Source organism: Microtus oregoni, unplaced genomic scaffold (genome assembly GCF_018167655.1).
Source record: "Microtus oregoni isolate MIOR12 unplaced genomic scaffold, Mior012 000013F_ref0000133, whole genome shotgun sequence".
Taxonomy (NCBI): Eukaryota; Metazoa; Chordata; class Mammalia; order Rodentia; family Cricetidae; genus Microtus; species Microtus oregoni.
The window spans coordinates 37,820,253-37,846,974 of NW_024543072.1; the positions used below are offsets into that span (position 1 = coordinate 37,820,253).

Below are 26,722 nucleotides of genomic sequence, written 5' to 3' on the forward strand. Positions count from 1 at the left end.
TGTGTTTATGTGCATAAAAAAATTGAAATGCATAACAAAACTGTCAGGAAATGAGATTTGAAGAAAGTATTCTTTCTATATCATGTATTTCTATAATGTATGAATTTAGTACAACTATATGTAGACTGCTTATAATCTGAATGGAAGTTTAAATATAGAGCTGGCCAGGCATAGTAACGCAGGCCTTAATTAACCCCAGCACTCTGGAGAGACAGTGTTACTACGAACTTCTACTTAGATTACCTTCATACATTAAAGAAATTACTATTGGTTGTGTACAATAACCTTCACTTTATGGTTTTATAAAAAATGGAATCCAGTGTTCTCGAACTCATGGTGATTCTCCTGCCCCAACTTCCTGAGTGGGAAGATTACAGGCATGTACCACCACACCCAGCTTTTATTTTCTAACTTTCATTATTTGTTATGCATAGTTTGTCAGCTGGCAATATTGTTTAGACTCATAACTCTACATATAAAGAATATAAAATATATTCTTTATTTGTTTTTCAAGACAGGGTTTCTCTTTTAGCAGCCCTCACTGCCCTGAAATCCCTTTGTAGAGCAGGCTGCCCTCAAGTCACTGCCTCTGCCTTCTGAGCACTGGGATTAAAGGTGTGTGTTACCACATCTGGTGTAAAACATATCTTTACACATATTATTTGACATGAAAAAGAAATTTGTACTCCATTAGATTCATTATGTGTAACATAATAATAGACTATATAATATATTACAAAACAAGGTTTCATGTATCCCAGGCTGGCTTCAAACTTGTTATGTTGACAAGAATGACCTAGAATTTTTGATCCTCTTGCTTCCTTGTCCAATTTACAAGGTGTTATAGATCGAACCCAGAGATCTGGGTATGCTGGGCAAATACTCAATTTAGATACATTCTCAGTTCAAGTTACCTAAGTAAAAGACATAAAATTGACAAATTCCTAGCAAGACTAACCAATGGAAAAATATTAGTATCAGAAATGGAAAAATGAAGACAACACACATTAATGACAGCTATAAACAATGTTTTGCTGGGCAGAACTAAGCCTAGCACTTAGACGGTTGAGGCTGTAGACCCATCAAGGCCAGCCTGAGCTACAACATAAGTTTAAGGTGAACCCAGGCTACAGTATGAGATTCTGTTTGAAAAAAATTGCCAAACCAAAACAAATCTATTAGCACTATTTTATAGAAACATAAATGTAATGGTCAAAATTATGACATTATGGTACATAAACCAAGCATCCCCTCAAGTTTTACGGTCTATTCTCATCTGCACATCTTTCCTTTTTTTTTTTTGTTTGTTTTTAAGACCACACTGCTGGTTTATTACCAAATTAAAATACAGCTTAATTTATGTCTCAATTATTTTAAACTTATGGAAATAAAACAGAGACTTTCTCAGACTTGCTCTGTAGACCAGGCTGGCCTCGAATTCACAGAGATCCACCTGTCTCTGCCTCCCAAGTGCTGGGATTAAAGGTGTGTACCACTACCGCCCTGCCTGGTATTATTTTTAAATCAGAAACACAAATGTAAAACCATAGTGATGAATCATCAGAAGCTTTCTCTACACAAAGACCAAAGCTGAGTCAAGAAGACCTAGTACCACTCTTATTCAACATCATACTGTAGAGCAACACGGTAAGAAAATGTGTAATTCTAAAAGGAAAAAAAAAGATTATACACTAGGATATAGCAAATACTAGAATTAGGGAGGAAATTTAGCAAACCTGTTGAAAAGTCTATCAATAAAAATCTAATTCTTTAAAAATATGTAATTACAATTACATTCTTTGTGTATGAGTCTGTGTATACACTTAAAAGTTTATTTCTTTTAAATAAAAAAATAAAAATTGAGGGTGATCAAAATGGCTCAGCACATTAAGCCTGATGACTTGAGTTTGGTCCCGGGACCCACAGGAGAAAGAAAATAGATTCCTAACAATTGTTCTCTGACCTCAAGACACACCCCTGGCCCCAAAATAAATAAATACAGTTTTAAAAAAGGGGGGGAGGGATTTTTAAAAATAATTACATTTAAAGTAGTTTTTAAAAGTATATGGCCAGAAGGTGGTGGTGCAAGTCTTTAGTCTGAGCACTTGGGAGACAGAGGCAGGAGAGCTCTGTGAATCTGAGGCCAGCTTGGTCTACACAGTGAGTTACAGGATAGGCTCCAACGCTACACAGAAATGCCACAGAAATGCCGTCTTGAAAAAGCAAACAAAAAAATAAGTTAGTTATGCAAATACATCATGCTGATGGAAAGGTATCATTTCTCTGAATACTTATCTAGAGCAACACTGTCCAACAGAAGTTGAATATGGTCCATATGTGTAATCATGAATTTTAATCTATCACATCCAAAATATTAAAAACATGAACAAAGGCCAGGTTTGGTCATGTTGTTAATCTAAGCACTCAGGAGACAGAGGTAGGCGGATCTCTATAAATTCTGGCCAATGTGGTCTATATAAGTGAGTTCCGGGCCAGCCAGGGACTGTGTAGTGAGACCCTATCTCAGAAAGCAAAAATCAAACAAAAAAATTAACGCAAGATTTCAGTTTTGGGTACTGAATCTTTAGCTCTAGTGTATGCTTTATGTTTACAGAGAGTGTAGAATTTATGTTTACAGCATGTCACATCTGAATTTAAACCAGACACATATTATAATAGTATGTAGCTATGTGGCTAAAGACTACCTGGCCAGCATCAATCCATCTCAGAGTCAATAAATCCTAATATAAACTAAAGCAGATGTTTTTTATGGAATCAACATTCTGATTCCTTTGTGGCTTTCTGTTTTGCTTTCGAGGTGCTGGGAACTGAACCCAAGGCCTCATACACGCCAGTCAAACGACATTAATATTGAACTTCCCAACATGTTTACTTACTTTTTAATTTAATACTGAAAATCCTATACCAATAAGTCAAGACTGTAGTAAAAGTACATCATTAGAATGAGAGGTCAGCCAGATGAAGTGTATATTGTGCACATCTGATGACCCAAGTTTGGATCTTTCGAACCATCTTCTCACCTTCACACAATTAACGTCCCAGCCCCCTAACACACACAAAATGAATGAATAAATAAATGCAGTATTGGCCTAAGGACAGAAATAGATCGATGAAACAGGGCCTCTCTCTATGTAAACCAGGCTAGCCTCAAACATATAACCCTTCTGCTTCAGTATCCTACTGTGCCTGAATGACAGATATTTGTCATCATGCCCACCCTAAAGTAATCATGACAAAGCTGACTGCAGAACACTGAAAAAACAACACTCAACTCATTAAATGGTATAGGGCCAATGAACTATCTCTATAGAAGAAAAATGAACCTTGATTCAAATATATTCCAAATAGGTTATGGATCTAAATGTAAAATAAAACAATAAATCTCTGAAAGAAAAAAAAGAAAATTAGGCTCATGATTTTGAAACTTGATAAACATCTCCTTGGAAACACAATCTATTTCTTCCTTTTTCTTTTAAAGACAGAATTTCTCTGTGTCCTGGCATCCTGGAATTCACTCTGTAGCCCAGGTTGGCCTCAAAGGCAGAGATATGCCTGTCTCTACCTCCTGGTATTAAAGGTGTGTACCACCACCAATCACCCTGCTCTCATAATTTCTTTTTTTTTTTCTTTTTTTTTTTTTTTTTCGAGACAGGGTTTCTCTGTGGTTTTGGAGCCTGTCCTGGAACTAGCTCTTGTAGACCAGGCTGGTCTCGAACTCAGAGATCCACCTGCCTCTGCCTCCTGAGAGTTGGGATTAAAGGCGTGCGCCACCACCGCCTGGCTCTCATAATTTCTTAAACAGGTTATATTACCATTAAAAATGATAATGGTTAAGATTAATAGGAAGGATTAAAAATGACATGCTTACTTCTTCTTGATGGAACGCAGGAGGCAATGTTGGTGAAGGTGCAAAAGGAGGTGGAGAGATAACCTTTCTTTCCTCGAGCTGGGCCATTATTTCCTTCCGTCTGCGATGTAGCTCATCCAGGCTAGGATGGGGTTGGGGAGGAGGAAGTCGACTATAAGAAGGATCCTGAAATTGAAAGATTATTTAAAATTGACAAAAAAATTCCAGCACATATTAATTAAGCATACATATACTTAAATGAGAAGCAGAATATATACCGATCTTGACATTCAGAAATATCAGCACTAAAGAGAAGAAAGGAAGGAAGGAAGGAAGGAAGGGTAAAAGAAAAAAGAAAGCTAGCCCAAACTCTCAAGATCTTCCAAATTTCCTAGCTGATGTAGACTTAGTACACAAACTGTGTTTAGATTGGTGAAGTTTCCATTTATGTTTTAGGACCAGGGAGATGGCCCAAAAGCACTAGCTGTTCAAGCCTAACAATCCTTGTCTGAGCTCTAGAACCCCTGAGAGAGTCAGATGTATCAGGGCACACATGTAATCCCAGTCTAAATGGTCATATGGGAGGAATAGACAGAAGAATCAGTTGGAAGCTATCAGACAAGCTTACCTTAGAGTATGCTGAGCAGCAGCAAGAAGAAGAGAGACCTTACCAAACAAGGTTAAAGGTAAGAACTACTCTCTGTTCTCTGACCCAAATGTGTGGTGACACACACGCATCTGTGTTCTCACATACACACCAATTATATATACATATACAAAAAATAATAAGTTTTAAAAAGGTTCCAGATTTCAATTCCTAGCAACCACATGATGGCTCATATACAACCATCTGTAAAATCTGGTGCCCTCTTCTGGCCTGCAGGATGAACACTATACACAGCACTGTGGGACAATGGTCTGTACCCTATCACTTGTATTTTAAATAAATGCAGATTGGTCAGTAGCCAGGCAGGAAGTAGAGGTGGGGCAATGAGAACAGGAGAATTCTGGGAGAGAAAAGAGTCAGTCTGCAGTCATCACCCAGAGACAGAAGAAGCCAGACATAGAGCAAACAAGAAGTGACCGCCTTGCTGAAAAAGGTACCAAGTCATGTGGCTAACACAGACAAGACTTATGGGCTAATATAAGTTATAAGAGTAAATAAGAAGTCTGAGCTAATAGGCCAATCAGTTTATAATTAATGTAGACTTCAGTGTGTTTATTTGGGGCTGAACTACTGTGAGACCAGGCAGGACAGAAACCTCAGTCAACATACATAATAAATAAACAAATCTTTAAAAAAAGAAAAGGAAAAGAAATGTTTTCATGCAAAAAGAATCAATTGAAAGGTTTATTACCATAGCAAATAAAAATCCTCATAAATATAAATTAAGTTTATGTAATAAGTTAAAAAAATATAGCATACCCTGGGGTATGAAGGTCTGATCTGAGCTGGATGAGGGGCCACTGGATAGTAACCCTCTACCTGTTGGTATCGTTCTCTGGACTCGGGCACATAGGATGGTACTGCTGCAGATGGAATCTCAATGGGTATTGGGCTTTCCCGGAAAATCTCCTCTCTTGTGTAAGACTGAGCAGGGTACACACGGCGGCCATCATAGTGAGGTGGGTACATAGGAGGGTACTGTTGTGGTTGTGTGCCATACTGAGAGTTTATGACACGATCTTGGAGGTAGGGTGGATAATGATCCAAGTATGGCGGACCAGGTTCAGGAGCAGATGGTGGAGGTCGGACAAAGCGGGACACACATGGTGGTGGAGTATAGTACATACCTGTATAATACAAAAGAGGAACACAAAATAAAAATAAACATGCCTGCTTTTTTTATATAATCTTTGTTTCTCCTTTTAAAACATTCAAACAACTAAATGTTATAATCTATTCATTTCTTTATAAGCTTTCACAATACTTGTATTGTTTGTTCGGTTAGCTTTATGAAAATTAGTGAGCAAATACTATCCTTAGGGCCAGGAGTGTAGCTCAGTGGTAGTGTTTGCTTGGAACTGGTAAATTCAAATACCTCTTCCAAATAACAAGTAATTATTGAAATAAATAGAAAAGCTCAATCTACATATAGTCTAAAATAGTAAGTTTATCCTTTTTTCTGGTTTGTCCTAATGCAACAAAGTCACTAGGAATCTTTCACAAGCATCTGTGATACTTGGAATCTACTTTAGTTTCTCCTCTGTAGCCTTTTATATTCAAGAATGCATTCATACTGGTCAAGTACTTCATTATTGAGCAATCTTCTTAGCCCTTTTTAAATATTTCATTTTGAGGCAGGGTCTTCTGGTTGCCCAGATTAGCACTGAACTCACTTTGTAGCCCAGGCACACCTAGAACTTGAGATCCTCCTGCCTCAGACTCCTCAGTAGCTGGAATTAAAGGCCTGCTCTACCAGGCCCTGCTACTGTAGAGTTTCAACTTTAAAACTATTATGCTAGATGTAACAGGTCACAGTCCACAGCATGCACAAGACCTGAACAGGCTCCAGCCAGTCCAAGGAAAGAGGGAGGTGAATATGTAAGCCACCACTAGATGAGGAACTATTAGCATCTGACAGTTGAGAGGGAGACATTTTTTCTGTTAGGCACTGCTACCAAGCAGGTCCCACTCCCAAGATTACCTGAACTTGATGGAGAAAGAAAAGAAACAACAACAAAGAGGCAACCTCAAAGTTGGGTAGGAAGTGGGATACAGATATGAGAGGATAAAAGGGTGGATTATTGAATCTACGCTGAAAAGAAAAAAGGGAGGATATAGCTATAATATAAAAGGGTAGATTATTGAATCTACTTTTAAAAAGTAGTTTTAAATGTTTTACATTGGATTGGACTTTTGTATATTATATACAAATTTTGGATATTGATATAAATTTGAGACTAATTTTGTTAGAACGTATTGTACATACATATCCACTCTTGTTCAAGGTATTGTACCATACAGCTCAATTAACAATGTAATACAAATCTAGTCCTTGAAAGTTATTATCAACAACTATTTTGGGTAATAAGAAAATGCAGGTTAGTAATTAGTCACCTATTACAACTTATAGTTATATTGGGTATGTTTTCAAGGTCAAATAAAAATACATTTTAGATAGACAGGTCATTTTAAAACACTTCAGAGATCTACAGACTATGACATTTAAGATGTTTTAATACCATAGGTTCTTTTTTTTTTTTTTTAAAATGACAGTGAGAATGTCTGCTACTGGCAGCACCAATCTACTTCAGAAGATGATGGACATCAAAGAAACTCCACACAGATTTACTTTCTTTGTGGCAAGAGTAAGACACTGGGCAAGAAAGTGTCCTTGCTTTGACTGCTGACAGTATGCTGTCCTAATTGGATAAGCAGAATGCAAAAAAAAAAAAAAAGTGACTGCCAAACCTTCTCAAGACAAGGCAGGACAGTCTTTCAAAATTCCTGCTTCATAGAAAAATCTGTCAAATATTCTAGGCCTTTAGGCTAGATTGCTGCAGATGAACTTTGGGTGACTGTCAAGGCAGCCAGCTGTTTCTGTCATTTCTCACATTTTTTTTGGAAGTTCCTTGCTTGCACTTCCTGCTTACTCAGTTAATATTATTTCCTTCTCAGGTACTGAGAGAATTGAAGATTAGATAGTTACAGTTTTCCTTGTTTACCAGATGCAGAGAAGAAACTCATTAAAGAAGTGTAAAGTGTATAAGGTTGAGAGACATCAAAAGATAGTTTTGGATAGTAATACAAGTTATGATAGAGAGTAAATTAGGTACAATACTTTGGACTTACCAAGATATAGGATAGATATTGGTTATTTTCTTTGAATTTGTCAAATGCAAATGAACTAGACATTGTATATAGTTGTTGTACTTATATATAGCTTTTAATAAATTAGTTATAGCCTTTTTTATTTTAGACAAAATAGGGAAAACACGGTGATATTTTGTTTGCAATCTTACAAATACAGCTTGTCTGAAGATCAGAATGTGGAGCTAAGTCAATACTTAGTTAGCCTTAGAAGCCAGGCAGTGGGTGGTACACACATTTAATCCCAGCAAACTAGGAAGTCACTGTGAGAAAGCCAGAGTAAGAAGCACCCCTCCATGGCCTCTGCATTAGCTCCTGCTTCCAAGGTCCTGCCCCATTTGAGGTCCTGCCTGACTTCCTTCAATGATGAACAGCAATGCTGAAGTTTAAGTCAAATGAATCCTTTCCTCCCCAACTTGTTTTTAGGTCAGAGTGTTTGGTTGTAGCAATAGCAACCCTAACAAAGACAGAAATCATACTGTAAATTTAGTTTGTAGCCACTACACATTTTTTTTTCAGTCTTATTAATACAGTCTATAAATTTGATAGATTTTTATCCTTTTTGCTTATATGATAAATCTGGGTGACTTAAAGATATTACCCTGCTGATAAGGTGGTGGCTCAAATGCTGGGGCAGTTCCTCGAGGATCCTGGTAATAAACATCCGCTTGTTGTGCTGGATACAACTGAGAACCTCGAGGTACCATCTGTATTGGTTTGGTGACAGACATAGGAGGCAGATCTGTTGGCCCCCTTGGAGGTACAGGATGTGGATTCACAGGTAAGGCAGAAATACTCTTAGGGGCAGATTCCAGCCTAAGAAAGCAAAATTATACAAGACAAATGTAAAGTCTCTAAAAAACTGCTAGTATTTAGAAAACTGATATATTCGAATGCTGATCTCTTCAAGTTAAAAAAAATTAACCATCCTTAAAAAAATTATTAGTGAAGAAAAAATAAGTAAAAGGCAACAACACAAAGACAAAAAAATTATTTTGGGGGGTCAGGTTGTAGCTCAGTTGTTGGGTTCAGACCCCAGCACAACATAGCTGGGAGCTGAGCTAAGAGACCCAGGTTTTCATGGTTATCTTTGGCCAAAAAGTGGGTTTAAGAAGAGACTCTGACTTACAGCAGAAGAAAAACAGCAACACCTAGTAAACACTGGCTTTAGAATCAAACATTTCTTTTCCCTCTACTTAGTTTACAAGGAAGAAATGTGAAGACGTACAGGTCAGGAGGGGACCCAGGAGCACTGCTGCTCAGGTGGTCTAATTTTCCTGGCTTCAGACTAGAATCAAAGCTGGGGTCTGTCCCACGTGGAATCAGCTGTGTCACTGTGCTCCCTGCTGATACAATTCCATTTGGAAGCGCAGGAGGTTTCCTGCTCGACAAATCCACTGCACTTTCATCAGGAAGCATGGGTGCTGAAGGCAGGCCCACCTCATTAAGTTGACCCAAAGAGGCACTCAGGGGTCTTCTGGGAACCAGACGTTTGTTCATTTTACGAAATCTATACGAAAAGCAAATATTTCAACTAAAAATATACTACACAATAAGTAAATATCAGTTAAAATTGTTAAAAAGTACTGAACTTTGTGTAGAAATGACTCATTTTGTTAACTAGTTAATGATAAAATATAACTTCATAATTATAGAAACAATACAATAAAAATGAAAAATACTTTTAAGAAATGTACTTAATTCATAAAGATTTCTTATGTATTGAAGAGAATTCAATGATTTTTTTATATTTTTTAAAGGCAACAAATTATTTCTTATCCAAAAGTCCGTGTCTCATGGTTTTCATACTTACTTTTCCAGTTCTTCTTGTGAGTGTGCAAAGGTACAGCTGGCCCCACGAGGGCATCCTCCCCTCTGCTTCATATCTCGACACATGTATGTTTTGTATTTGCTATGTTGTGGAGGCTAAGACCAAGACCAAACATTAGACATAAAACAAAACACACAATAACAAATGTAATTTTTATGTTAACAGTTTAGGATTCTGATAACATAGATGAATTTAAGCTAATTCCCACATATTTAAACTATCCAGAACAAAAGTATTATAGGGGGTGGAAATCCCAGAGTTCAAAATGAATTTTTTTTTTTTTTGGTTTTTCGAGACAGGGTTTCTCTGTGGTTTTGGAGCCTATCCTGGAGCTAGCTCTTGTAGACCAGGCTGATCTCGAACTCACAGAGATCCGCTAATTTTTTTTTTAAAGGTTTATTTATTAATTTATACAGCATCTGCCTACACGTATCCCTGAAGGCCGGAGGAGGGCACCAGATCTTATTACAGATGGTTATGAGCCACCATGTGGTTGCTGGGAATTGAACTCAGGACTTCTGGGAGATCAGTAAGTGTTCTTTACCCCTGAGCCATCTCTCAGCCCCCAAAATTACATTTTTAAATTTTATTATTAGTGTGTGTGTGTGTGTGTGTGTGTGTGGAGAGGTGGACAATGGAGGACCGAAGACAATTTTGTGGAGTTGGTTCTTTCTTTATACTTTTACCTGGGTTCCAGGTATTGAACTTAGTTGCATAAAAGCCTATTTTCCTTTTTTTAGTTGCATAAAAGCTTTTGCCTACTCAGAGATCTTTTCAAGTCCAAAATTAAAATTTAAAAGTAGTATAGGAGGCTCAGAGTTAGGGCTGTTCTTCCGGAGGATCTGAGTTCAATTACCCACATGGCAGCTCACAATCATCTACAACTCCAGTTCCAGGGAATTAGGCACCCTCTTCTGGCCTCCACTGGCACTAAGCACATATATGTACATGCAGACAAAACACTCATTCATACATATTGAAAATAAAAGTGCTTCTACTAAAACAACACAGCCTGAGTGTTGGAGCAATCCTGAACTGGGGTTAGTGCAGCTCTCAGACTGTGTCAGAGATGAGGTTAACAAACTCACAACTGCTCAGAGTGCAAAGAATAGGTGACTACGGAGGGCTCAGCTACAAATGAGATGTTTATGCCACTTGTTCTTTTTTTTTAATGCTTATTTATTTATTATGTATACAATATTCTGTCTGTGTGTATGTCTGAAGGCCAGAAGAGGGCACCAGACCTCATTACAGATGGTTGTGAGCCACCATGTGGTTGCTGGGAATTGAACTCAGGACCTTTGGAAGAGCAGGCAATGCTCTTAACCACTGAGCCATCTCTCCGGCCCCAAGTCACTTGTTCTTATATGTATACACATACACACACACACACACCCCAAAACTTAAGAGTTCAACATGGATGAGGAGTCTGGCAGAAAGACTGTACATAACCACACCAGTGCACTCATGAACGTCAGCAATTGTGATCGCCTGCATAAAGTAGAGTCAGTCAAGATTCTGACATGGAATGGGACTAGGCTCATGAGCCCCTGAACCAACTGAGAAGCTTTGAACAGTGATGACTCATGAAGGAGGACGACTAGAAGTATGTTGACCATGCTCCAGGGCTGCTCTTACATTCAGAAGTATATAGATAGTACAAATTGCATTGGTGGGCTATGAAATTTAAATTTTAAAAAAAGAGGACTTTAAGTTGGAGGTACAGGTGAGTCTGAGTTAAGGGGAGGGGCTGGGCAATGAGCATGATCACCACTATATAAACTTCTCAAAGAAAATGAAAAAAGAAAGTTCTAACATGCTGATATTCTCAAATACATGTGGTACCAAAAACTTTTAATTTAATTATTAATAAGCTAGATATGACTCAGTGGTTAAGAGCATTTTTGTAGAGTTCGGGGGGTTCAGCTTAATTCCCTGCACCCAAGTGGAGACTTACAGGCATCTGTAACTTGAGTTCAAGGGGATCCAATGCCCTCTTCTGACTTATGAGGGCACCAGGCCAACCATGTTGCAAATATATACACAGAAAAAAAAAACATATACATAAAATATTGAACTTTTTCCCCCTCAATAAATTTCAGGTTCTCTTTCCATATTTTAAAGAGTTTAAGACTTTAACAGCAGTCTCAGCATCTAGAGGTTGAGGAAGGAAGATCAAGCAGTTCAAAGTCTTTCTCAACTATACAGTGAGCTCATGGTAGGGGAGCAATGGACCAGCCTGACTATCTTGTTATAAGATCAAAATAAGTTCATTCCTGTTTCCTGTAAAACTTGGGTTCGACCATGTCTTGACCCAATTTTTGGAATTTGGTATGTTCCACAACCTATAGCCTAATCTTCACCCTGATAAGTAAGATGTTCTAACAAATAATTTTTGAGATGTTGGGCCAAGTTCCTATGTAACCAAAAACCCAACCCTCTAGTCTTGTAGGGGCTAATATAAACCCCATTTTAGGGAGATAGCTCTGCTTAACAAAGCTTGCATAATTTGGCCAAAGAATTTAGTCTTTATACTTGTTCAGTGGGATTAAGAGTGGGCTATGTGAGACCCTGTCTCAACAAAAAGACTTTCAAAATTTGCACTCTTTTAACATTTGTATAGTTATCATATAACTGTGCATTAAAAAAGAAAACACACAAAATCTGGGCCAGCAAGATGGTTCAGTGGGTGATGCTGCCAAGCCTATCAACCCAAGATCTTTAGGACCCACAAGGTCCTCTCACCTAAACATGTATGCCCACACATAAACAGAAATAAGTGTAAAAAATATCTTTTAAAATTAGAAGATGAGGGCTGGAGAGATGGCTCAGAGGGTAAGAGCATTGCCTGCTCTTCCAAAGGCACTGAGTTCAATTCCCGGCAACCACATGGTGGCTCACAACCATCTGTAATGAGGTCTGGTGCCCTCTTCTGGCCTGCAGGCATACACACAGAAAGAATATTGTATACATAAATAAATAAAAATATTAAAAAAAAATTAGAAGATGACTCTGCACACTAGTGAATATAAACATTATTAATGAAATTCCTTAAAATACCAACAGATTAAAAAAATACAAATATATGATAGGTACTAGTGATACAACATTGGTTTCAAAAGTGACATTATTATATTGAAATGTAATATAAAGTTAAGAGAGTAATCATTTTTAAATGGAATAAGCTTTACCACAGAATCAAATTTTATTCATCAAATGTTGCCATATCTGATGTAAAATGACCCCAAAACAATGACCAATAAGAATCATTGTCAAATAAAATTACTTAAGCAACACAAACACACTAACTGCTAACCATGTTAACTTATAATTTCTACAGTGTTTTTTCTTTGAAAAACAATTTTAAAAATTATTTTATATGTAAGGGTGTTTTGCCTACATGTTTGTCTGTGCACCAGTGCATGCCTGGTACCCACAGAGGCTAGAACAGGGCATCTGATTCCCTTGAAACTGGAGTTACAGGAGGTTGTGAACCAGCATGTGGGTGCTGGGATTTGAACCTGGGTTCTCTGGAAAAGCAGCCAATACTCTTAACCACAGAAACTTTTGCCAGTCCCTATAGTCAGAAACTTAAAATATCTATATCATTTTCTGTTTTGTATCTCTACCTATACTGGCCAGTTTCTAGGTATACCTAGAGTGACTTATCTGCATATTTCAAACAGCAACCTCTTACCTGCTGTTGGTCTGCTCCTTTTTTACTGTGGTTCTGAATATAATCAACCAGTCCATGTACTACTGTACGTACAGCAACCAGGCCATTTTCTAACTGTTCCCATGTTGGAGGAGGAGCATCTATAAAATTAAAAATTAAACAATCTATAATCTTATGCAATGTTTTATCCAATATTAAACCAATGAAAGAAGTATTTGATGCAATCAACTTTGATGCAATCAAGTTGATCATTACAGACAGAGCTTTCAGAATCTTACTCATCTGTGATGATTAGTGGTATCAAATGAAAAGGACCTAGGATCACCTGAGATGGGTCTCTGCGTTTGCCTGTGAGGGATTCTCTTAATTATGTTAATGTATATAAAAGACTATCCCCTAGTATCCTCTAGGCTGGCGGTAGGGGGGCTAGAGAAACAGCATCAAAAATGTGTCTGTTCTTACAGAAGACCCAGGTTCAGTTGCCAGCAAGCACACATGGCAGTTCACAAACAGTAGTAACTCTAGCTCCAGGGGATCCAGTGCTTTCTACTGGCCTCAAGGGACTTACCAGAAGAACAGATAAACTATGTCTCAAAGGGTATGTAGAACAAGTGAAAGAACATTCAGATGAAAAAAATAAACACAACTAGAAGAATAAGCATCAAAGATGAACTCACTTTGAAACATGGAACAAATCATGGTACACATCAGGAAGCATTTGGGAAATGGGTCTGGAGTAATGATACTAGCATTGACAGAGCTCTTCGGAAATCTATTTTTTTTTTTTTTTGGTCCTGTGTGAGTCTATTTTATACAGAGGTAACTCTTGATACTAAGAATGCTGAGGAAATAGCTCCAAGGGCACAGACACTACTTTTGTGGGTGGGGGTAAAGTGGGGTGATGTGATGTGGGAGTCTCCTCAGTGTACTGTGATTACCTTTAATGAATAAAGAAACTGCTTTGGATCTATAGCAAGGCAGAACATAGGTAGACAGGGAAAGCTAGGCTGAATGCTGGGAGGAAGAGGGACGGAGTCAGAGAGACACTATGGAGACTCTACCAGAGTCAGACATGCCAAAACTTTTGCTGGTCACGTGGGATAAATTAAGATGTAAGATTTAGCCAATAAGAAGCTAGAGAAAATGGGCCAAGCAGTGTTTTAAATAAGCTAAACCAGCATGTATATTATAAAGCATCATGACTTCCAAATTTGGGTCTAAGAATATGTTGCTTTGGAAAAGCGGTTCTTCTCCTATTTTCACAGAGGATAAGAACCTGTGGATTACTTCTGACTAACGTGGTTTGATGGACCAAGGTTCCCTGAAAAGTTGCTGTGAACACCCCAAAAAATACTCTCAAATACTTACTTTACCCAATAAAACAGGAAGCAGTTTGGAGAGAAATAACTATGCCCATATTCCCAAATATTGTTTATAAATGTTTATATTTAAAGGGGGATATGATATAGATAATTTGCATTGGTATGGATCTTGGTTTATTGATACAATTTAAGGTCAACTCTGTTATATGTATAATTGTGCTCTTGTGTTTGTTTGTACAGCTCATTTAGAAATGTAATATATAATTAAGAAATATAGCTTAATAGAGTCATCTATAATAGTCAAGACTGTAGTTATGTTAGTTAGATTTTTCTACATGTACAGAGAATGTAGTTTAGATGGATAGGTATTCTTTTTTTTTTTTTTTTTTTTTTTGGTTTTTTCGAGACAGGGTTTCTCTGTGGCTTTGGAGCCTGTCCTGGAACTAGCTCTGTAGACCAGGCTGGTCTTGAACTCACAGAGATCCACCTGCATCTGCCTCCCGAGTGCTGATGGATAGGTATTCTTCAAATCTTTCAGAGAACTACAGAATATGGCATTTAAAATATTTTAATAGGGCATCTCTTGGGTATATTCCCAAGAGTGGTATTGCTGGGTCCAGGGGTAGGTTGATCCCGAATTTCCTGAGAAACCGCTACACTGCTTTCCAAAGTGGTTGCACAAGTTTGCATTCCCACCAGCAATGGATGAGTGTGCCCCTTACTCTACAACCTCTCCAGCAAAGGCTATCCTTGGTGTTTCTGATTTTAGCCATTCTGACAGGTGTAAGATGGTATCTTAAAGTTGTCTTGATTTGCATTTCCCTAATCACTAAGGAAGTTGAGCATGACCTTAAGTGTCTTTTGGCCATTTGAACTTCTTCTGTTGAGAATTCTCTGTTCAGTTCAGTGCCCCAATTTATAATTCGGTTGATTAGCATTTTACAGTCTAGTTTCTTGAGTTCTTTATATATTTTGGAGATCAGATCTTTGTCAGTTGTGGGGTTGGTGAAGATCTTCTCCCAGTCAGTGGGTTGACTTTTTGTTTTAGTGACAGTGTCCTTTGCTTTACAGAGAGCACGAGCAAGGAACTCAGGACAGCGAGGGGTGCACCCACACACTGAGACAATGGGGATGTTCTATCGGGAACTCACCAAGGCCAGCTGGACTGGGCCTGAAAAAGCATGGGATAAAACCGGACTTGCTGAACATAGCAGACAATGAGGACTACTGAGAACTCAAGAACAATGGCACTGGGTTTTGATCCTACTGCACGTACTGGCTTTGTGGGAGCCTAGGCAGTTTGGATGCTCACCTAACTAGACCTGGAAGGAGGTGGGAGGTCCTTGGACTTCCCATAGGGCAGGGAACCCTGATTGCTCTTCGGGCTGATGAGGGAGGGGGACTTGGTTGGGAGAGGGGGAGGGAAATGGGAGGCGGTGGCGGGGAGGAGGCAGAAATCTTTAATAAATAAATAAATAAATAAATAAATAAATAGAAAAATAAAATAAAATGTTTTAATAACTTAGAACTTTTCATGACAATGAGACACATCTGCTCCTGGCAGTACCAATTACTTCAAGAGGAAGATAGGCATCGAAGAGGCTACTTATGGAGCTTGCTAGCCATTTGGGCAAGAAACTGCTCTTGCCTGGACTGCTTAACTGGAAATGCAGGACCCGTAGAGAAATGACTGCTGAACTTGCCTAAAGGTGAGATGATCCTTCAGGGTTCCTGCTTCATGAAAGAGTCTGCCAGATATTCTGCAGAAGAAAGTGACTAACAAACTGCCAATAAAGGCAGACCTATCTTTGAAATTTCCTGCTTCATGGAAGTCTGCTGGATGCTATGGGCTCTAAAGATGGATGCCCCAAAGGTACAGAAGAATTTTGGTTGACTGTCCAGGCAGCGAGAAGTCTGTGTCAATTCTAGAGTTTTGGAAGCTGCTTACAATGCACTTCCAGTTTACTTAGGTAATATTGTATCCTTCTGTGGTCTTTGACGGAGTTGAAGAATTTATAGTAATAACTTTCCTTATTTGTGATAAAAGATAAAGTAGATGTAAATATTTTAACTATTTCTTGCTTGATACCTGTTTTATATGTAATTTTGCTACGTTAAAGTTTTCCTTTTGGTTTAAACACAAAAGGGGAATTGGTCCTTCTGTCTATGTGTTGTGTTTATTGGTTAATGAATAAAGAAACTGCCTTGGCCTGTTAATAGGGCAGAACTCAGGTAGGCAAGAAAAACTAAATGACATGTTGGGAGAAAGGAGGCAGAGTCAGTGAGAAGCCATGGAGCCGCTGGAGACAGATACTGGAAACTTTAGCTAGTAGGCCAAGACCTCGTGGTGATGCACAGATTAACAGAAATGGATTAAATTAAAATATAAGAGTTAGCCAATAAGAAGCTAGAGCTAATGGACCAAGCAGTGATTTAATTAATAGTTTCCGTGTGGTTATTTAGGTTCTAGGCAGCTGGGATGTACAAGCAATTCCTCAAACAGTGATGCATATTAAAAATAAAGCAGCGGAAGCTTTTCTGTAGCAAAGAGGCAGCCAATATTAATAAGCACTGAAAATATAGGAAATAGCTCAAGAGTTCGACATCGTCTCCAGAAGTAGTAACTAGAAAACTGTAGTAGCTGTATGAAGCGCTACCTCTGCTTAGAAGGGAACCTTGAGAAGACTAAAATATTGTTCAGCTAACAATTTCAGGTCAAGGAGGGATGAGAAAGAAATGCCCAAGTACTATTAATGGAACAATCTATGTGAAGATGGGGTAAGAAGAAGGCACTAAAGGAAACCTGAGAAAACAAGTTGTGGCACAGATGTGAAAAGAGTAAAATACAGAATGGTGTGGCAGGAGAGCTATTTTCTTAGTGAGCAAGGCAGTACAATATAAAGTACTGAATGAATTTTAGTTGAGGTGAACTAATGAGATAAAGAGGACATTATCTGTGGCAAAACCTAAAATAACTGCTGAAAATATCTAGGAAACGACTTTGGGAAACTTTAGAGGAATGTACAAAATGTAACTGAAGAATCACCAAGCAATACTGAGGTACATATAATAGTTCATTCATTTCTCTTGGCTTTACCTGGACTAGGGTCAATGTTTGCTAGTAGCTCCAAGTGGGGTCTTAGTCGGTTCAAGTTTGCTGGGTCTCCAGTTCGCTGGAGAGCAATTGTTAGCTCCTGAACACTCTGTGCAAAGGAGGCAGGGGTCTGCAACTTAAAAAGAAAAGGTTAGCATTAATTTGTCATTTAAAACATTAAAACCCTTTTTAAAAACACAGTTTATTTACACCTTCATTTTTGCAATTTATTAATTTTAGTTTGTGTCTATCCACCTAACCTATACTTTGGCCAGACTGAATTACTTGCTGACTAAACAAGATCTCTCTAACCGCCGGGCGGTGGTGGCACACGCCTTTAATCCCAGCACTCGGGAGGCAGAGGCAGGCAGATCTCTGTGAGTCTGAGGCCAGCCTGGTCTACAAGAGCTAGTTCCAGGACAGGAACCAAAAGCTACGGAGAAACCCTGTCTCGAAAAATCAAAAAAAAAAAAAAAAAAAAAAAAAAGAGCTGCCATGGTCTTGGTGTCTCTTCATAGCAATGCAACACTGACTAGACAATAACCTAGATATCTGTAAAGTTTACAAACTTCTCTGATTCTACATGGAAGGAATAATGTAAGGTTGCTCAAAGGAAATTACTTAAGATCATCCAGGTATACAGTATTTAATAAATGCTAAATATTTTTTAAAATACTCTTAGATTTTGACCCTATCTTTAAATTAAATATACTATAGACTTTCGAGTTGACAGTCATTTCTGAAATTTTAAATATTCAAGGAAATAGGATAAACTAAATAAATACTAATATTAGTTAGCAAATTACAACATAATATTACACAGTGCTCTAAGACTTTCTGTTCCACATTCATACATTTTAGGTTGATATGCAACAATTCTTAAACTATTACTGCAGTTTTAAAGAAAACACATTCCTGCATTAGATATAAATAATAGAGCTAGACCTAACAGTTACTTCTAGCAGTCTTCACATCAAAAGAGACAGTAGATAAAATAAAAACGAGCTTACTGAAAATTTCAAACTTAACATGGAAGACGGTAACTTTAGTATATGTAAAATTATTCTGAGTGAGAATCATAAAGCCTCAACAGATCATTCATTAAATGGGAACTATGTAAGATTAGATAAAAGCATTTGAAAACAGGGTTTAGGAACTGGAGAGATGGTTCAGTGGTTAAAAGTACTGGCTGCTCTTCCAGATATTGTTCAACTCCTAGTACACACGTGGAAGCTCACAACTATTTGTAACTCTAGTTCCAGGAAAGCCAAAGCCCTCTTCTGGTATGGGAGAATTGTCTGTATTCTGTCAATCATGTTTTAAATAAACGCTGATTGGCCAGGCAGGAAGTATAGGCGGGGCAATGAGAACAGGAGAATTCTAGGAAAGAGGAAGGCCACAGAAGGATGTGACCTACCCCGCTGAAAAAGGTACTGAGCCATGAATAATAAGAATAATGGGTTAATATAAGTTATAAGAGCTAATACAAAGCCTGAGCTAATGGGCTAATCAGTTTATAACTTTGGGACTTGATGGCTGTGGGAACTGGGCAGGACAGAAACCCCAACAAGCAGGCCCTTTGACCACACTCTTCTGGCTTTTTCAGGAACTAGGCACTATGTGACGCACCGACATACATGTATGTAAACAGTAATACACATAAAATAAAAATAAATAAATAAACCTAGAAATACGCTGTAACTATTATGGTAATCCAAATTCAAAGAGAATAATAAAGGAAAAGCAGCGATGACTAGGAACATGGGCGAAGACCAGCTGAAGGAAGCACTGCAACACTAACCAAATGTCGTTCTGATGTACTAGCTGTGATCTAATTCTCAGCCACATTTACAGAAATCTGACATATACTATTATGTTGATATTCATTGGTTAAAATAATTACAAAATAACTTATCAAGACTCCAAAATTGTTCATGAGGTAAGGAACAAAAAGAGCCTACCTTGTCAATAATGGACTGCATATGAGATTTGTGAGACTGGTCTCCATAAAGCAAAGAGGACCACTGGTCTGGTGCAATTCTTAAGCCTGCTTCCATAGCAATCTGCACTATCTGGGAGTCATGTTCTCGTCGCAGAGCTTCATAAGTCCTAAATTCTTCTTTCAGCTGCATCAAAGAAGAGTCTTCATCACGTTTGGTGACCTAGAAAAAACACACAAAAAAATCTAATAACACAAGTCTCTTATTTTATATAAACACATGTAGACAAAAACTGTAACTTTTGCATGTCTTAGTTTGATGTGTGTGAGCACTGCATGTGGCAGGCATATAGGAATCAGTTCTCTTCTTTATGTGGGTCCCAAGACTACCATTGTGCCATTGTCCCAACAAAAAATTTCAAAATAATAACTTCCTTTTAGCAGCAATAGCAAGATACTCCATTCTGCCTTCAATACATTATAGATGTCAAAATCTTACACTTTTTTTTTTGACACAGGTTTTCACTATATAGTTCTGGCTGACCTGGAACTCAAAGATCTGCCTGCTTCTGCACCAAGTGATGGGATTAAAGACTTGCAACACCATACCCAGCCACAGATGTCAAAATCTTCTCATAGAAACAATACAGTTTATTATACTTGTACACAGACATTTTAAAAAAATATGTAATGAGTGCAAAAAAAAAACCTTCATAATGTAGATTACAACTCTAGGACTTACCTAATAAGTTATCTGACACTAATAACAGAACTTCCAATGTGTGTAATTTTAAATGTGACTAATTTGAACTATCTTAATTTTTCCATTGAGTTTTGTGAAACAGGCCACAGCCAAAAAGTATAGAGCATGAGATGCTGGAAGAGATTAACTTTTAGTAATAAAACTTGCAGCTGCAAGTGGTAGTACTTGGGGTTGAGGCAGGACCATCTGGTTCAAGGTCAGCCTTATCTATTTAACAAGTTCAAGACCAGGGAGGGCTACAGAACACTGTTGCAAAAACAAACAAAAACCAAGTTGTTTTTTTTTTTTAAGACAAAAAAACAACCTTTTTTAAAAAATGAAAAGGCAGGGAGGGGAGCTGGAGAGATGGCTCACATGGTAAAGCGGTTACTTGCTTCAGATCTCCAGTACTAACCAAATTGGGGGGGGCGGGGGACACGACACGACCCACATCTATAAAGAACACTGAAGAGACACAGACCTCCTTAGGCTTGTACCCAGCTATCTCAATCAATGAGACCACCCACATAAAAATTAAAGTAGAGAGCAACTGGGGAATGTTGTTCCCTTGCAACACTACAACTCCCAACATCCCTCTGGACGGCAAGTGCGGGACACATTTCCCAGAAGCCTTTGCATCCTCTGTTAAAAGCAAGGACAAGCCACGAGTTCGCCCCTTCCCTCCCCTTCTTAACCCTTCCCGTTGTCCCTTCCTTTCACTTTTCCTAGTGTGTTTTCCCTTCCCATTAAAAAGTGTACCTACCACGTGGTACCGCCGCGTGTCTGTGTCTTTTCCCTGCGTAATCGTCTTTACCCCATAGGACAAACAGAAATTAAGAACAACATTTTGGTGCCGCCTCATCGACTTGGAGACCTCTCCGTCCGGTGCCCGAGGCTTTGCCTCTGGGCTTCACCGACAAGGTCCAAAGAACCTACAGCCTTCGCTCACCACCACCTGTTTCCACGGCCATTTCAACAGCTTCATCCTGATCCGTGAGTTACCCTGAGTTGGCTTCCTTCCCCCTGGGGCGTTCAAAGACTGTCCGGCCGGCTTTCTTTGCACACCTCGGGCTAAGGCTAGGTTGCTAACCCATTTCCCCGAGTTTTTTTTTTTTGCCCTCGGCCTAAACGCTCAGTCCGCGCACCCGGAGTTCGGTGCTCCGGGCTTTTTTTCTCCTTCTTTCTTCCTTTTTTTTCTAACTTTTTTCCTGTCCACTTTCGGGCCACTTTTTGTGGCACCTCCGGGCCCTGTGCCCTAAAGAGCTTAATCGCCTCCTCCCAGCCGGGACTTTCTCTCCCGTACGGTTGCTGGGCTCGGGGCAGTTAAGTGTTAGCACGCCCCAAGAACGCCCGGGACGCCAGCGCTCTTGGCTTGCCGTGTTCGCGGTAATTGTCTCCTCCCAGCCGGGGCCGGGGCTTTTCCTCCCCCCGTACGGTAGCTGGGTTCGGGCCAGTTGCCTTTTGCGGACAGACTTCGTTTCAGTCGTGGGCTCTGTAACCAACCCCCACATCTGGAAGGCTGGTGCAATGCCATCCTTCCGGGGACCCTCTGCTCCTGCCGCTGCTATGGATCCCGCGGACAAACCTCAACCCCCCTGCCTCCACACCCCCCCCACCGCGCCTCGGGGGGGCCACTCACTCTCGCTCCGCCCAGTTGAGCGACAGCGACAGCTCACCCGTTCCTTCTCCCGGCCAGCCTCGCCCCACTTCTCCCGCAACAGGTCGTGCGTGTCTTCCGTTTCTTCCCTGTCTCCTCTCCACCACAGGCCACACAGGCAGCTTGGAGCGTCTCCTCCCTGTCCTACGCCTCCCCCTCGATCTTCCAAGGCCCCTCTAAGCTCCCGCTGTCACTAACCACCACTCTCCCTTTGTTACGCCTGAGGACATCAGGTTTCTAAAAGCCACCACTGCCTCCTGTCAGATCTGCCAAAAGTCAGATCCCAGGACTAAATATCGTAGCTTCCCTTTCCCTACCCACCAAGCAAGGGGCTCCCTTCCGGGAACTGATTGGCAGCTGGATTTTACTCATATGCCCACAGTCAGGAGGATTAAATATCTCCTGGTTCTGGTGGATACAATGTCTGGGTGGGTTGAAGCCTTCCCCACCTCTAACAAGAGGGCCCAGACAGTCTCTGATATTCTCCTCCGAGAGATTATTCCTCGGTTTGGACTCCCAACTTCTCTCCAGTCAGATAACGGTCCAGAGTTTACTTCTCAGATTTCTCAAAATCTGTCTAAAGCGCTCGGGATCCCCTGGAATTTTCATATACCGTACCATCCTCAGTCGTCAGGTAAGGTAGAACGAACTAACCGCTCTTTAAAGGAAGTCCTCATTAAGATGTCACAAGAACTCCACCTCGACTGGGTAAGGCTCCTGCCTTTAGCTCTTTTCCGACTCCGAGCCCTTCCAAGGGGCCCCCTCCTCATCTCACCCTTTGAACTCATGTATGGGCGGCCGGTCTTAACCCCCGGCTTCTCATCGGAGACTTCCCCCCTTCCTGACCACCTGCTCACTCCCCTCCTGTTCCACTTACGCTCACTACTATGGGACTTCACAGATCACTCACTACCTCGACCATGTGCTAATACATGTCCGCCGCCAGTTAAAATAGGGGATGAGGTATTACTCTCACCCCCAGGCCAGCGCCCTTCACCCCTTTCCCCTAAATGGCAGGGCCCTTTCAAAGTAATTCTTTTAACTCCCACAGCTGCCAAGCTTAAAGGAATTCCTCATTGGATTCACCTGTCACATCTTAAACCGTTTATCTCCACAGCTCAAGATAATCCTTCATACACGGTGACTCAAACCGGACCCTGTACTCTTAAGTTCCAAAGGACGCCAGATTCAGCCCCCCTACTACAGTCTAAGGACAACAATGGTCCCGATCCGTCGCTGTATTAACACACCCTCCCTTCTTTAAATTCATAAATAACCGTCTAGCTGTCGTTACAGGTACCCCCAACAAATGCGAAGACAAGTGGTAAGCAGATTCTCCTCTACAAAGCTCTTACGTAACAGGTCAGCCGCTGACTGCAGCAGCGGCTCCCTAAAATGTTAAGAGATGTATGGTTAGAATCTATTTCCTTTAAGACAGTTTCCTTAAGCTCCGGGATGCCAGCCCAACGGATCAAACACAAAGGAATAAGTATCACAAAGGAATAAGTATCACTTAATTTTTTTTTTTATCATTTCTTAACCCCGGACATCCTAAGACCCTCTCCCCCCCCCTCTTCACCCCAGCTCTCCAAAAATCCCCCCCCTCTTTTAATTTCCCTCTCCCCCCCCTCTTCACCCCAGCTCTCCAAAAATCCCCCCCCTCTTTTTTAATTTTTTCTTTTACTAATGCAACTTTTGCCTTCCAGCATCTTAATGATGACCCAGCTACTCAGGAAAAGCCACACAGATTTCTTCAATCAGCCGCCTCAGACGACAGCCAGGACTTCAAACATCAGCGACCGACTACACCAGCCAGCAACTCTGGACATCATTGACCAACTACACCAGCCAGCAACCCTGGACATGGACATCAGTGACCAACTGCACCAGCGACCGCAAACGCCAGTGGGACATTGCCAAGATAATCGGACATTCCCTGGACCCCTCAACGCCCAAAGTCAGCAGGAAGCAGCCATGAGAGACTGGACTACGCCCCCATTCCCTACCCTTTAAGGTCCCCCAATTTTTTTTTAATCAAACCAAAAGGGTGAAATGTTGTTCCCTTGCAACACTACAACTCCCAACATCCCTCTGGACGGCAAGTGCGGGACACATTTCCCAGAAGCCTTTGCATCCTCTGTTAAAAGCAAGGACAAGCCACGAGTTCGCCCCTTCCCTCCCCTTCTTAACCCTTCCCTTTGTCCCTTCCTTTCACTTTTCCTAGTGTGTTTTCCCTTCCCATTAAAAAGTGTACCTACCACGTGGTACCGCCGCATGTCTGTGTCTTTTCCCTGCGTAACCGTCTTTACCCCATAGGACAAACAGAAATTAAGAACAACAGGGAAGATACCTGATACTGGCCTCCAGCCTCTGCCTGCATCTGCACTCCACATATTTACATAAATATGGTTTTCCTATACAGGATTTCTCTGTGTAGCCCTGGAACTCACTCTGTAGACCAGGTTAGGCCCAAACTTGGAGGTCTACCTGCCTCTGTCTCCCAAGCACTGAGATTAAAGGCATGTGCCATCACTGCTTAACTCAAAAATATTCTTTAAAAAAGCTACCTTGGTATGTGTTAGACGGTATATTAAATTACCCAATGAAACCATTATAATGCTGTATTAACTCACTTTAAATTTTGTAGCATGTCTGACATAAGTGCTATTGTTATCCCAGTAACTTATACTTTAAGTCAGGGGGATTTAGGCCAAAGGCTTAAAAACTTAAAATAGCCGGGCGGTGGTGGCGCACGCCTTTAATCCCAGCACTCGGGAGGCAGAGGCAGGCGGATCTCTGTGAGTTCGAGACCAGCCTGGTCTACAAGAGCTAGTTCCAGGACAGGCTCCAAAACCACAGAGAAACCCTGTCTCGAAAAACCAAAAAAAAAAAAAACTTAAAATAATTCTAACTGTTGTGCTTTCCTGTCGCTTTAAGGGACAAGCCACGCCCACTCCCATTACCTCTGACCTGCCTGCGGCCATCTTGGGTCCTTCCTTTTCTGCTTCCTTGACGTGCGTGCTTTTTATTATAAGGAAGACCTGGGAATGTTATGGTTTTGGTCCCTTTAAGGGACAAGCCACACCCATTCCCCTCCCCATCTGCTGAGGCAGGCTGATCTTCAGCTTCCTGCCTGAGCTCGTTCTCTTTTCCATCTTCCTCTCTCCCCACTTCTCTGCTATCCCCCTTCTCTGTCTCTTTCTCCTCTTTTCTCTCTCTCTTTCTCTCTCTCTCTCTCTCTCCCTCCCTCCCTCCCTCTCTCTCTGTCCCCCCTTCACCCTTCCTCCTCCATAACCCCCTGAATAAACATTCAACCTCACCCTGCATGTCGTGTCTATCCATGTTTCTGTCTTCTGCCAGCCCGCCATGTGTCTCCCTGCCTGGAACCAGCCATTGCTCGGGGACCAGCAGCCAACTCTGCCTGCGGCCACATGGCCCGCCACCACTGCTCTGGGACTAGCAGCTGTCTCTGCCTGGGACTGGCTGCTCCCAGGGCCTGCTGTCCGCCGCCACATGGCCCGCCACCACCACCGCTCAGGCCACCGCTCTGGGACCAGCAGCCATTTCTGCCTGGGACTGGCTGCTCCCAGAGCCCACTGCCTGCCACCACAAGGCCCGCCGCCACCATTTGGGACCTACAGCATTTCTGCTGCCTACTGCTGCGGGGATCTTGCAGCATTTTTTAAAAAAGAATAACATCCTTAACACATTTTAAAAAGTATTTGGAGGTTGGAGCTGTAGCTTGTGGCAGAGTGGTTTTCCCCATATTGCCAAAAGTAAAAATCTTATTGTATTAGCCTTTTATTCCCATAAGGACCCATGTTATTAATGTAAAAAATTTCCATTTTTAAACTTTTTGCCTAAGAACACTGCAGAGTACAACAGTCAGAAATTATAAATCACACTTATCTTATTTTTTTCTAAAGCAACACTGGGTTTTATGAAGTAAAAAGGTACAGTCTCAGAGAAAGATTCAAGTATGGTGTTAAAAGAAACAACACAACTTCATCCTTATAACAAAGTAAGCTAAAACAAACAAACAAACAAAAAACCAAAGTAAGCTCTAACTAAAGTTTTCATTAGGAAGTCAAGTGAAGAAACACAAAAAGTACTGTAGTCAGAAAAACTTAACTACATTTTGCCATTTTCCAAAGACAAAATCCCCCCAAAACATATACATGTATGAAAGTAATTCCTCAACATAGGCTAACCCTCTTTAAAAGGTAGTTTTCTACATGATACAGTTGTTCCCTGGACATTTTATTTGGGTTGTGAGTGCTGAGGATTGAACCCAGAGCCTTGGATATTCCATAAACACTCTATCACTGAACTATATTCCCAACACCTTCATCATTCTAAAAATAATCAAGAACTGGTTATGCAAGACAGCAAGATGCTCTACACTTGGCATAAGCCTAACAACCTGAGCTCAATCCCCAGAAACCACACAAAAGTGGAAGGAGAAAACCAAGTCACAAAACTGTCCTGTGACAACTATTCATATGCCATGGCATGGGAGCGTCTACACACGAACACACACATATGCGCGCGCGCACACACACACACACTTTATTTTTTATTTTTTGGTTTTGAGAAAGGGCTTCTTTGTAGCTTTGTAGACTAGGACAGCCTCAAACTCAAAGAGATCCCCCTGCTTCTGCCTCCCAAGTGCTGGAACTAAAGGCATGCACCACCATGCCCAACATTCCAATAATTTTTTTACATTTTAATTTTTTTTTAAAGGTCAGGAACTGGAGAAATGGTTCAGACGTTAAGAGC

The 26,722-nt window shown here is 40.5% G+C and overlaps 1 protein-coding gene across 1 annotated transcript in view; it reads right to left on the bottom strand.

Annotated features, from left to right (window-relative positions):
• Rc3h1 (ring finger and CCCH-type domains 1) overlaps positions 1 to 26,722 on the bottom strand; it is an 80,127-nt gene that overhangs the window by 19,681 nt on the left and 33,724 nt on the right. The window contains exons 6-13 of the mRNA XM_041662343.1: positions 19,567 to 19,767; positions 17,609 to 17,741; positions 13,211 to 13,329; positions 9,496 to 9,608; positions 8,911 to 9,192; positions 8,284 to 8,498; positions 5,295 to 5,662; positions 3,890 to 4,054 (exon numbers count right to left, since the gene is read on the bottom strand). Coding sequence (XP_041518277.1) covers positions 3,890 to 4,054; positions 5,295 to 5,662; positions 8,284 to 8,498; positions 8,911 to 9,192; positions 9,496 to 9,608; positions 13,211 to 13,329; positions 17,609 to 17,741; positions 19,567 to 19,767 — 1,596 coding nt within the window. The remainder of the gene's footprint in view (positions 1 to 3,889; positions 4,055 to 5,294; positions 5,663 to 8,283; positions 8,499 to 8,910; positions 9,193 to 9,495; positions 9,609 to 13,210; positions 13,330 to 17,608; positions 17,742 to 19,566; positions 19,768 to 26,722) is intronic.